We start from the raw sequence: 13,553 nt of genomic DNA on the forward strand, positions 1-13,553 counted from the left end.
GCCCAAGCTGGGTGCATTGGGGAGAATACAGCAGGACTTACAGATATGGCCTAGCCTTCTCTTGAGGATCACATGGATCTTAATGGGGAGATTCTAAACAACTCTGGAAAGTGAGGTAGTGGTACCCAGAGGGCTGGACAAGGCAGGGGTCTGTGCCTTACAAACTTTAAAGTCCATAAAATCACATGAGGACTATTGAGTCTGCACTTCAGAGATGCTGTGGGTCCAAGATTAGATATGTTGTGTCATTTTCCCCAGGGTGGATTGGGAGGAGTTTATGACCCAGGACCCACTTTGGTGATTAAAAGTAAAACAGAATAGGAAGGGGGCACCTGGATTTGAACCAGGGACCTCTTGATCTGCAGTCAAATGCTCTACCCCTGAGCTATACCCCCAGATCTGAAAAGGTGACACAATTAACACCCTTTTCATGTGTTGACTCACCAAGAAGAACAAGACTCCGCTCTTCTGGTTGGGATGTCAAGGCTGGTTCTGTGTCTCTGAACTCTGGCCTCCCTCCTGTCACTTACACTTCCTTCCCGTCACTTCTGTGTGCACCTGGCTGAGGACACCCCGGAGGCCTGGTTGAGCTTTATAACTGGAGAGACCCTTCATCCAGATAATTCTCTTTGACAGTAGCAATTGTTGAGCATCATGTCAGATGTGCTAGACTGGGGACAGAATTCTATGTGACACCACCCTCCCCTGCACTGCAAGGAGGCCCAGAGCCTGTGTCTGGGGCTTGTATTTGACATAGAATACTGTTGATAATTTGCCAAGTGATAAGCAAATTGCTTTTGTAAAAGAAAATTACTTAAAAAATAATACTCAGAATTACAAAAATGTGGCACATATACACCATGGAATACGATGCAGCTGTAAAAGAAGTAGGAGATCATGTTCTTTGCAGCAACATGGATGGAGCTAGAGGCCATTATCCCAAGAAAACTAACGCAGGAACAGAAAACCAAATACTGCACATTCTCCCTTATTAGGGAGAGCTAAATGATGAGAACACATGGACACAGAGAGGGGAGCAATACACACGGGCACCTACTTGAGGGTGGATGGTGGAAAGAGAGAGAGGATCAGAAAAAAAATACCTGTGCTTAGTATCTGGGTGAGGAAATAATCTGTACATCAAACCCCCGTGACATGAGTTTACCTATATGACAAAACTGTATATGTAATTCTGAACCTAAAATAAAAATTTGACTGAGGGATGGCTGCACAAACCACCATGGCACGTGTATACCCATGTAACAAACCTGCACATTCTGCGCATGTACCCCAGAACTCAAAGTATAATAAAAATAAATAAATAAATGAAAAAAATAAGATAAAAACTAAAAGAAAAAACATTAAAAAGTGATACTCTACAGAGTACCGCTTCTAGGAATTTATCCTTCAAAAAGATTCATATAAATGTATGAAGACACATGTATGTGGAGATTCATTACAGCCATTTTTGAATTCATCACAGCCAAACACTGGAGACCATCTAAATATCCATTGGCAGGGAATTGGTTAAAACATTACCGTACATTCGCAGGAGGGAATGTGATGCAACAGAAACCGATAAGCTAGATCCACTGCACTGCCACGGGAAGACGCTTCAATGAAACATTAAGTGAAAGGCAAATTGCACAACAGATGTATGATGTGACCTTATTTTGGCTTTAAAAAATACCTTATGTATATGTATAATAAAAAGCTTATACATACAAACAATGGTATATATGCATAAATATGTACATGTGTATGTGTGTGTGTACATAAAATACATGCATATTGTTATGGACATATGTACCCTATAGAAGGAAGTAGATCAAATAATTACCACGGTTAATAGTTAAGTAATAGACCCATAGTTAAGGTTGACCCTTCTGCAGAAGTTTGCTTTTGAAGCTTCAATGTGACATAAAATTGCCTTTGATAGTTACAAAATCTAAACACAACATAGAGCTTTATTTGTACTTTCACCTGTTGACATTTTGTCCTCTGCAATCTATCTTGGCCTTATAAGGGCTCACTCACTGAGCTATAGATCCTGGTGGTTTGTCTTAGAAATAGAAGAACAATATCCCCATCCCAGGGGGAATGCCTCGATGGAGAAGGAGATAAATTAAGACAACTAAGAAATGCTGAGACTTTGTTCCTAGAAGATGCTGTTCAGGTCCAATTTTCTTGTTTTGTTTTCTTTCCAAGACAGAGTCTCCCTCTGTTGCCCAGGCTGGAGTGCAGTGGCACAATCTTGGCTCACTGCAACCTCCACCTCCCGGGTTCAAGAGATTCTTCTGCCTCAGCCTCCCGAGTACCTGGGATTACAGGCACGCACAGCCATGCCCGACTAATTTTTGCATTCTCAGCAGAGGTGTTGTTTCACCATGTTGGCCAGGCTGGTCTTGAGCTCTTGACCTTGTGATCTGCCTGCCTCGGCCTCTCAAAGTGCTGGGATTACAGCCGTGAGGCACCGCACCTGGCCCCAGGTTTAGTTTTAAGAGCTGTACTCATAAGTGTGAAAGGAAAATAAATCTTGGGGCCCCTAAATCACCTAGCTGAAGGGAAAAGTCAACCTGGGAACTGTTTAGGGCAAATCTGCCTCCCATTTTATCCAAAGTCACCCCTCTGATCACTGAGATAAATGCATTCTGATTGCCTCCTTTGGAAAGGCTCATCAGAAACTCAAAAGAATGTAACCATTTGTCTCTCATCTACCTGTGACCTGGAAGACCCCTCCTCACTTCCAGTTGTCCTGCACTTACCTTGAGGTGTCCCACCTTTCCGGACTGAACCAATGTACATCTCACACACATTGATTGATGTCTCATGTCTCCCTAACATGTATAAAACCACCACATTCTAGCCTCAACATTTGCTGGTTTCAGAAAAAAAATGAAATCTTTACCCTAGTGTCTAATAAAAAAGAAGTTAAAACATAGGCACCTATTTAAAATGTCAAAACTGAAAATGCAGAGGGGTTATCTGGATCTGAACTGGTGTCTCATTAACCTGCAGTCCAGTACTCTACCCCTGAGCCATACCCCATCCTACTAGTGTGTGGGTTAATTAATGTCTTTGACTTGTACCGTCACACCCAGACTACCTGTAACCTATGAGTTGCCACTTCACAATGGAAGCTCCTAGGAGCTGCCAGACCCGCCTGAGTGAAAACTCACTGACCTTGTGCATAACAAGAGGCAGTCCCCCTCCTCAAATACCCCAGAGCCTGTGTCTTCCCTGCCTTGAGTCCTTGGTTGGGGGCAGCAGCCTGGAAAAGCACTGCCACTGGCTACTAGAATGGCCTTCAGAGTCAACATCCAGCGCCTGTCATGGTGGGCACATACAGGAGAAACTGTGTGACTGAGGTGTCTGTTCTAACACACTAATGACAGAGTTGGGCTGGCTCTCCTAGCCGAGTACTCCATTCAGGGCATTTTCAACAGAACTATAATCTAGGACAAAAGATGATTCTTCCAACTTCCACCTCTTCAGTTAATATCCATGGAGAAGGATGGAGAAGGAATGACTCCAAGAAATAGTGAGATTTGGGTAGCTGAGTAGATTTTGGAATCCACAAAAGCCTTAAAAGGGCCAATGTTAACCTAGGTTTAAGGACCAAAATATGTTGCTAGAGAACAATGCCACTTGAGTCTTTCTTTTTTTTTTTTTTTTTTTTTTAAAACAACATTTTTAAACAACAGGGTATTGTACTGTTACCCAGGCTGGAGTGCAGTGAAACAATCATAGCTCACTGCAGCCTTCAACTCCTGGGCTCAAGCAATCCTCCCGCCTCAGCCTCCCAACTAACTGGGACCACAGGTGTGTGCTACCATGCCCAGCTAATATATTTCATTTTATTGTATTGTAGAGAAGGCATCTCCTTTTTTTTTTTTTTTAAAGATGGAGTTTCACCATGATGGCCAGGCTGGTCTTGAACTCCTGACCTCAGGTGATCCACCCACCTTGGCCTCCCAAAGTGCTAGGATTACAGGCTTGAGCCATCATGCCCCTCACCCCCCCCCAAAAAAAATGTATTTCTTTTTTTTATAAAGATGGGGTTTCACCACGATGGCTAGGCTGGTCTTGAACTCCTGACCTCAGGTGATCCACCCACCTCGGCCTCCCAAAGTCCTAGGATTACAGGCATGAGCCACCGCGCCCGGCAAGACATCTCACTATGTTGCCCAGGCTGGTCTCAAACTCCTAGCCTCAAACAATCCTCCTGCCTTGGCCTCTCAAAGTGCTGGGATGACAGGCATGAGCCACTGTGTCCAGCCTTCCGCGTGACCTCTTGTGATGGCAGACAGAGCCCTGTCCCATCTAGATGGAACACGCGGAGTAACACTTGGGTTAGGTCCTTTTCATTTCCTTAGCTTTACCAAGGCCCACCTCTGCTCTTGTCACAGGGGCTTGTAAACTGTCCCTTCTGCGAACTGCCTTTCCCTCCTACAGGAATTTTTTCCTTTACCCACAGGCCTTTGCCTTGTAGCCCTGGCAGCCTACTCAGAAGGCAGCCATCAGCCAGCCAGTCCTCTCCACTCCTGGTCCGAGGGCCTGGGAAAACCCTGATTTTCACAGTGATTTCTATAATGATGTTGAATTCCTTCAAGGAACACAGATGGACACTTAAGTCCAGACTGCACTTTGCCCCACTGCTCATGTCCTTCAGGACACACCATGTAAGCCCTAGTTCCCTAGGAGTCATATTGCCATGGATGTAACATCTCTGTCTCCTCAAACAGGAATAAGTCCCCTTTTCCAAGGCAATCCTGGAGTAGCACTTCCAGGCAACATGGCAGGGACTGACCAACATGTTGTCTTTGAGGAAGGTGACCCTTAATCCTCTTAAGCTTCTAAGACCACTTCCCCTTTGACTTCTACATTGCATTTCAATAGGAGACGTAAAGCCTACCAGAGTGGGTGCCACCCTTAATCGCCCTCCTATAGATGGCATGCATACTATGGATAAATCTTTTGGGAAGGCATTGTTTTTGCTTAAACACAATCAAACCCCCACCTAGTCACATACTCTATGCTTACTTCATGGATCAAGACCCTTTCACATGTAATTTCTAGGACTGTAAGCTTTCAAAAGGGCAAGGATTTTCTTTGTCAGGGAGCTCTGTTGTTAAGGTATTTTCACCTGCTGCAGCTCCTGGCCAAATAAATCACCATTTGCTTCCCTGTTCCATGTTCAAGAGGTCTGTTTGCAGCTGATCCGTCTTCAGTCTTGATAACAGAAGTAAATTATCATGCAGAGTGACCTGCAAAAAGGCCACAGTGATAGAGGAAGCAGTGGTCTTCTACAGGGTCCCTATCAAGTGATGAAAGGAAGGCTGGGGGCCGGGCACGGTGGCTCAAGCCTGTAATCCCAGCACTTTGGGAGGCCGAGGCGGGTGGATCACGAGGTCAAGAGATCGAGACCATCCAGGTCAACATGTTGAAACCCCGTCTCTACTAAAAATACAAAAAATTAGCTGGGCATGGTGGTGCGTGCCTGTAATCCCAGCTACTCAGGAGGTTGAGGCAGGAGAATTGCCTGAACCCAGGAGGCGGAGGTTGTGGTGAGCCGAGATCGCGCCATTGCACTCCAGCCTGGGTAACATGAGTGAAACTCCGTCTCAAAAAAAAAAAAAAAAAAAAAAGAAAGGAAGGCTGGACTCAGGGACACATGCAGAATGATCTAGTCCAATCTCCTCATTTTACATGTGAAGCAAGTGCTGACTTGCCCAAGGATCTCCACCGGTTAATGACAGAACTGACAGGTCTCCTGACTCCCAGTTCCCCCCACAATATCCCTGGTGCTCATGTTCCAGCCTAGACAAGGCTTGAGTGTGTTCTGATGTCCCTCTGGCTTTTTCTTTTTTTTAAATCCAGAACATTACAATGAAGCTAAGGAAGCTCAGAGTGCCCCCCCCCCCGCCCCGCCCCGCACCAGCTCTATGCCTCCTCCTAAATTTGTAATTTTGCTGAGGAAGAACACCCAGACATCTGGGATCAACTCCCCCTTGACTTCCACACTGCATTCCGATAGAAGAAGAGGCTGGCCACTGGCGCCTCCTGAATCACCTTCCTGTAAATAGCAAGCTTGGTATTAGGGAAACTCTCTGGAAGACACTGTTTTTACTTAAACAAGATCAAACCCCCACCCCACTCCTCCATCAGGAGACCAGAACATTTTCACGTGCGATTCCTAAAGCTGTAAATCCAAAACCCATTTTCTAAGGCTGTAAACCTAAGATTCTTTCATGTGTAATATCTAGAGTGTAAGCCTATATAAAGGCAGCCTCTCTTTGTTAGACGAGCTGGGTTTAGACAAATCATCGCCCGGCTCCTGGCCGTGATAATAATAATAATAATGATAATAAACCCCTTCCTTCCCGTTAGGTGTCCGGGAGCTTTGTTTCTCGCAGCCGCTCCTGCCACATTGAGGGGCTTCTTCTTAACCATGTTCTCCCAGATTACACAAGCTTCAGACCCATAAAACATGGATCCACCTTCATCAGCGGAGATGTGTTACTCACAGGGGAAGGAATCATGTGGAAGAGCTGAAGGGAAAAAACAGGAAAACCCTGGGGCAGGTGTACTACAGCTCATGGAGTGAGTAGGGTGATTTTACCCTTTGCGGGATTTACTCCAAAAGACAAAATGATGCCAGGGGCTCCGGGAAGGAAATCCCTGAACCCCGTCATTTGAGGGGCAATCGGTGAGAGATGTGAGGCATCAGAAAACAGCTAGGTTTTGTCTGTGACCAGAAGAAGAAAGTCGGATGCAGGAGCATTGGCACCACGGTGAGTCAGGTCTTCCCCCACGTGACTCTTGGGGCAATTCCATTTTTATACACAAACAAGCATGCAACCCGGATGATGCCCGAGATGTATGTTCAGCCCACGCCGATGAAGAGAAACTAAGGGACAATGTTCGGATCCCGGTCCCTAGGCCCGGCAAATCCCGTAGACTCCGCACCAGGTGGCGCAGGTTCTCGCGCTGGAAAGAGCCTCACTCAGCCCAGGAGTCTGAAAAGCAATGCGCCTCTGTAACCACGTGGGAGCCCCCGTCCAAGGCGCCCTCCATCCCCAGTCTCTTAAGGACTTTTAAATTTTTATTTTTCTCTCCTTGTTTAAAAATACTATCCTTGTTATTGAAAAATTAAAACATAACTTAGAAAATGCATAAAAACGGCCTGTGGTCTATTAAACTATTTTGTCCATGTTGATATATGTATGCTTCCAAACTTTCAAAACTATAGATATGCATGTACACAGTACATAATGCTACATGATGTCATAATTTTAAAACAATGACAGGATCGTTCTGGACAGGCTTTTTCTCTTAAAATATCATGAACATCTGTCCATACCAAGTTCTTCCCCAAAATAATGTTCAGTAGTGGTATTGCGTTCCACTGTTCATGCCATTAAAAATATTTACTCTAATAAATACATGGTAGAAAATGCTACATGGTGTCTACCGGGTTTACCGAATATATTCCTTCCTATTGTTGGAAATATTCCATTTCAAACACAGATGGGGTGAGCTACAGCTGACCCCCACAACAAAGAGCCCGAACCTCCAGGCCCAGGACCTCCAGCGGCAGAAGTGCTTGTTCGGGCGCGCCGGGACCCAGCGGGACCAGGGAGCGGTCCCCTTGCCGCGGTCACCCCCGGGGGCGCCCTGCCCGGAGGACTCTGCTCGCCCGTGGACGCGGCCAGGCGGTCCCATGAGGGGGACTCTTTTGGTAACCAAGTCACTCGGCTTGGGTCGCGGGGCCAACGCAGTGACTGTGCGCGGGAACCCGGCAGTCGGGGAGGGGGCGAGGGGTCGGCCGGGGGTCGCGGGTTCGGCTCCTGGTAGCGGGCAGACTCCGTGCCTGCCGTTCGCCTCCTGTGCTGCAGGTGGGGCTGTGTGGCTGCGCTGCCTCCAGGAAACCGCACGTGCCTTCGTCTGCAGGCCCCGGCGCCGGCTCCCAGCATGCAGTGTGGACCCGCCGGGCGCTGAAGGCGGCGGCGCGACTGCCAGCTGCGCGGGGCAGTTGCTGCCAGGGAGGAGCGGCGGCGGAGGCAGGGCGGGGCGGGCGCCGCCTGCGGAGAGCACGGGGAGGTCGGGCCTGGGGCCGCACACGCCGGCGGCGGGGCTGCGGCTCAGGTAAGGGCGACCTGGGCGCGGCTTGGGGGCCCGGGGCGGCCTGGCAGTAATACCGCCCTTGGGGCTCCGGGGAACGGGGTGCGGGGGCCGCCGGGGGACCTACTGCTCTTGCCAGCCGGGCCCCCCAACTCCAGGCCGAGCCCGAGCGCCGGCAGAACGGTTGTCCCCGCGCCGGGGCCACCCCACGCCAAGTGGTGGGCTGCAGGGGAAGGAGCGTCAGGGGGCGCCTGGTACCGCTGCTCACCCCTCCTGGCGTGATGCTCTGCGCCTCTGATTTGAGCCGGGCTTTTAGAGGAGGCTAGGATTTCATGAGGTCGAGCTAGACCGGTGGAGCTTTCAGGGAGGGAGGATTGCCTGGGCAAAGGGGCAGAGAGACGGAACAGAGCAGGGCGTGTTCAGGTGAAGAGGGAAATTAAACAATAATAATAATAGCTGTAATTGCTGCATAATAAAGTTTACTGTGCTGTATTCGATATAAAATCTAACCCCTAGCTCTGCCGGAAATTAACTCCCTGTAAAACCTACCTTATCTATTCTCCCCACATTCTCAGCAAAGTTCCCAGGCACCTCAAGACTCCTGTTTTTCTTGCTGACCAGCTGCAAGGTCACAGGGCAAGATAACACCCAAAGAATGTACATTGTGTTTCTCAAAATGCTATTTTCAAATGTAACATACATCACAAGACATGTTACAGATTAATTAACTGTTCTTTGTTCTGGCTTCTGTAAACCTGTTAACTGCTAAGTCATCTTACATGTCTAAAAAAGTCAAGCCCTGTCTTTGTTAGGCGCTCAGCCTTGGGATGCTAATCCGCTGAGCCTGTGGCTACCTTAATAAAATCCTCCTGTTTCATCTATTGGTCTGTCCAGTCTCCTGAATATTCTGCAACACAGGAACAGAATGGAGTCCCATGAGCCTGGAGAAGACGCTTTTGGTTTGGAGGCAGTGGGAGAGGTGGCTGCGGAGACTGGGAAGGGGCCTGCATGCCGGGACTTGATCCTGCGGGTGGGCAGCGGGTGAGGGATCTGGCTCCTCTTACCATCAGCTTCTCTCAAGCAAAGAGTTTGGGCTCTCCTGGCAGGAGTCTAAGGACAGCCCCACATATTCCAGCCACCAGTCAGTAAGAAGCTGGACTGGAATGGGCAGCGCACAGTCGCCACCTCCCACCACATAGCGTGAAGGCCTCACCCAGGGCTTCCTGGCCCCATCACAGTTGTAAGAAAACCGTGCATCCTGTTGTCCACGTGTAAAAGATGAATATTTTCCTGATAAAGGAGTTTTTGCAGAGGTCCCTTTCATGCCATACAAAGACTGTAATAATGCACTTGGTGGATGGGTAGGATTTCAGTGGATGGGGAGCTGGTGACCAGGTGCAAGGATGCTTCTGGAGTAAACTCTTGGAGTCTGGGATCACTTGACAGGGATTGATCTGAGAAAGGAGAGGCGAGGGAAGGAACAGTGGCCTTAGGTGGAGGGCAGACTCAAGCCCAGAACCAAGTCAGCCCACCCAGGTGCCTGTGGGACCTACTCTTTGAGAGCAAGACCCCCACCCACATCTGGGTTTTTGCCTAGAAACAGTTCTGCCTGTCCAGACCTAGCCTTGAAGACCCCTTAGAGTCCTACCTTCTTGCTTTGGATCCTGCTTCCTTCCAAACAGCCAGACAGGCTTTTGACCACTGTCCTGGACAAGTTTTTTTGGGCCTCTGCTGAAACTCATTTTGTCTCTGTTTTTTGAGGTATCCGTTTACATTCTAGTTCTCAGTGACTTTCTCTAAGTGAATCCACACTGGTTTCTAGTAGCCACTTCTTCATTTTGCGAATAGTCACCAATCTCTAGTTGAGGGATTATTTTGCAGAACGTTCTAAGGAGGCGTCAATCTTTGGGCATGGATACCGGGAGCTCCTCTCTACCCTGTAGGTCTCACCTTCAGATCTGGGTGGCTCAAGTAGTCTAGCTTGCCACCTTAGGCAAAATGTGCCTATTCTTCCTTGTCACCAGCTGCTGGTCACTAATATGCCATGTGAATGTTTCCCATGACAGGGAAGCCCCTTGTCTCTAATTAAGATGGTTATTGCCCATATGTAAGTGTAACTTTGTGACATATGTCAATTTTTCTCACCAGACTGTAGGGCATGTTACTGCCCCTGGGGCGGCTACAAACATGTCTGAGGCCATCGTTTTAACCTTGAGAGGGGTGGGAAGTGGGAAAGAGAAAGAATCTTGTGGGGCTCATGCAGTGTCAAAAAACCTAACTGGCCAATGGAGGTTTGCAGTCATGGGGATTTTATCTTGTGGGGGAGGGGCAGATGGGAAGGGGACAAAATGAGACTGTCCTGGGGGAAGAGGAACTGGCCATTAGATTTTTATGTTTATTAACAGAGGACATGAAATGCTTTAAAATAAAAATATTGAGCAATACTCTTCTTTGCGCTGTTTCAGTGAACCAGCTATTTTTTTTTGCTGGGTCATCAGTAGTCAGTTCCTGTGTAATGAAGACAGGAGGGGCAGGCTGGGCTCTAGTAAATCTGCAGTTTACCATTTCTCCACTAAAATGCTGAGCAATGCTAAGTCACTGTTTACATAGCAAGATTGCACTGGGTACCCACCATGTGTCAAGGACTGTGGTGTGAAAAGATGCAATACCATGCTCAGGGAGCCCACAATGTAGGTGTGGGGAGGAAATTACTGTGTAGGGTGGTAAGCACCACGATAAAGGTCTGCATTGTGCTGCAGAGGCCTGGAGCAAGGGCACCCACCCGGACATAGCCCTAAGATACCCAAGCAGTGACTGCCAACTTGAGATCTGGCATGTGGTACAGGATGGCCCCACTTGTCCATACATATGGGCTCCCAGCCCAGCTCCCCTGTGCTTAGGGAGAGAGGGGATCAATGAAGACAGTGGGTGGAATGAATGATGCTGTTTCTCTTCTGTTTCTGAAAGATTTCTCCGTGGACAATGGCAGCCACGATTCAGGCCATGGAGAGGAAGATTGAATCGCAGGCTGCTCGCCTGCTTTCCTTAGAAGGTCAAACCGGGATGGCTGAGAAGAAGCTGGCCAACAGCGAGAAAACAGCTGTGGAGTTCGGGAACCAGCTGAGGGCAAGGCCGTGTGGGAGTAGGAGCTGCTGCAGAGGCAGCTGGAGCCCAGCAGGAACTTCTGGATCCTGCGACTGCCCTCGGGCAGCAAGGGGGAGACCCCCAAGGTAGCCCTGGGACGCCCTGGGGTGTGGGAGCCTGAGGGGCTGAGCCTGTGAGCGTGTGGGTGAATGAGTGCGACACTTGTGGTTCCAGGTGCCCGTGACCTTTGATGATGTGGCCGTGTATTTCTCCGAGCAGGAGTGGGGCAAGCTGGAGGACTGGCAGAAGGAGCTCTACAAGCATGTGATGAGGGGCAACTACGAGACGCTGGTCTCCCTGGGTAAGGCCTGACACTCATTTCTCTGTTAAATGGGATTTTGCAAGTCCTCAAACTTCTCTGTCCACATAGTTGTTTCATGGCAGTGATATGTGAATCACCAGAAACGTTGTTGACCTTGCAAGTTGTTACCTGCTGTGAAAGATGAGCCCTGGGTGATGGAATCAAAAGCTCCCCTCTGTGTTGAGTTTCCCAGAATGCCAGGCTGGGAAAGGCGGTGGCATCTCTTCTCCGCAGGCGCAGGGTGTGGACCTTTCTGTTGGTGCTGACTTGGAGCAGGGAAGGCCCCTCCTGCTCTCAGATCTAGTATGTAATCCACTCACATTTGAGAAAGACTCTTTCTTTCAGCCTTCTACAGAGATGCGTGGCCCTTACGGCGACATGCCTCGAGGTCAGTGGAGAACATGGGCAGACGGTGCTGCTTGCAGCAGACATTTTCTTCATGCCTCAAAACTCTGCTTCCCTCAACCCCTGGGGCTACTGCTGCTCTCCTCATTTGATCCTGCCCAGGAAGGGCCTGGACCCTGTTTCTTCCTGGGCTGATTTCCTCTTCCTGATGGTTTCTGTGTGACCCCGGAGCTGAGGGCAGTGAGGCCTGATAGAGAGGACGGGAGCAGGTGCAGTCGTGAGGTGACATTTCGTCAGCACAAGTGTGCTGCTGTTTCACATGCACGCTCTGTGGCAGTTTCCTCACTCTGGCACTGCTGACATTTGGGACCCGGTGATTCTGTGTCGGGGCCATCCTCTGCATTGTAGGATGTTCAGCAGCAGCCCTGGCCTCTACCCCCCAGATGCCAGTCACCTCTCCCCAAGCCCTGGGCACAGCAATCAGAATTGTGTCCAGACTTTGCCGAACGTCCCCTGGGAGCAAAACTGCCTGTGTCTGAGAGCTCCTGCTCTATGACAATCAAGAGATTTCCTTTCTAGACCATTGTTGGTTTTCTGGGCTGACTCTCTCCAGCTCTGACTGGAACGAGGCAAAAACTAACCTTCTGTCTTTCTTCAGACTACGCCATCTCCAAGCCTGAGGTCCTCTCCCAGATTGAACAAGGAAAGGAGCCCTGCAGCTGGCGCCGCCCCGGCCCCAAGATTCCAGATGTTCCTGTGGACCCCAGTCCAGGTAAGGGCTGGGAGAAGGCCAGGGAGGCATCAGGTGATCTGCGGGAGACAGACGGAAAGGCCAGGAACGGTGCGATCTTTCCAGAGAGGGCTGAGGAAACACATCAAACCTACTTGTTTTTAGTCTGAGTTTTTTTATAGTGGAGTTTTAACCTCTGACTTACTCAGCTAATGCTCCAGAAACGAACACTTTCTATCAGGGAAACAGGTGGCAAACCTACTCTTTTAGGAAGAGACAAAGCCAGGGCACAGATGATGGGAGGGAGAGGAGGACACTGAGAGGGAAGGCAGGAGAATAGTTGACTTGAACAACACGGGCCAGGGGCGACAGACCCCAATTGCACACAGCCCAAGGTCTATGTCTAACTTTTGACTCACCAGAAAGTTAACTGCTAATAGTCTCCTGTTGACCAGAAGCCTTAATGATACTATGTATAGTCAATAACACATATTTTATATGTCCTAGTTACTATGTATTGTATACTTTAAATAAGCTACAGAAAAATTATTAGGAAAATAAGGAAAAGGAAATATATTTACTACTCATTAAGTGGAGGTGGGTCATGATAACGTCATCATCCTCAGCGTCATCTTCAGACTGAGTAGGCTGAGGAGGGAGAGGAGGGGTTGTTCTTGCTGTCTCAGGGGTGGCAGAGGAGAAGGAAATTCACTTATCAGTGGGCCTGCATAGTTCAAAACCATGTTTTTCAAGGGTCAGCTGTGTATTGAAACCAAGATTAATTCAAAGCTTTGCAGAGAGTCAGCCTTGCCTGTGAGAACCAATCTTAATTAATTGATGAATTAATGTATTTATTTTTATTTGAGATGAAGTCTCCCTCTGTCACCCAGGCTGGAGTGCAGTGGTGCT

The 13,553-nt window shown here is 48.7% G+C and overlaps 1 protein-coding gene and 1 non-coding gene across 2 annotated transcripts; one reads left to right on the forward strand and one right to left on the reverse strand.

Annotated features, from left to right (window-relative positions):
- Window positions 1-323: 323 nt before the first annotated feature.
- TRNAC-GCA lies at window positions 324-395 on the reverse strand. Its single transcript has one exon. It is a non-coding gene; the product is annotated as a tRNA-Cys (tRNA).
- A 6,377-nt stretch (window positions 396-6,772) lies between these two features.
- LOC116528021 lies at window positions 6,773-13,553 on the forward strand. Its single transcript, XM_032245209.1, is given in 7 exon segments — window positions 6,773-6,956; window positions 7,580-7,853; window positions 8,004-8,148; window positions 11,092-11,245; window positions 11,248-11,354; window positions 11,443-11,569; window positions 12,573-13,553. Coding segments are annotated over 7 exon segments (1,233 nt in total). The 3' UTR covers window positions 12,815-13,553.

Source organism: Sapajus apella, unplaced genomic scaffold, assembly GCF_009761245.1.
Source record: "Sapajus apella isolate SASKATOON/1434 unplaced genomic scaffold, GSC_monkey_1.0 scaffold56, whole genome shotgun sequence".
NCBI lineage: Eukaryota > Metazoa > Chordata > Mammalia > Primates > Cebidae > Sapajus > Sapajus apella.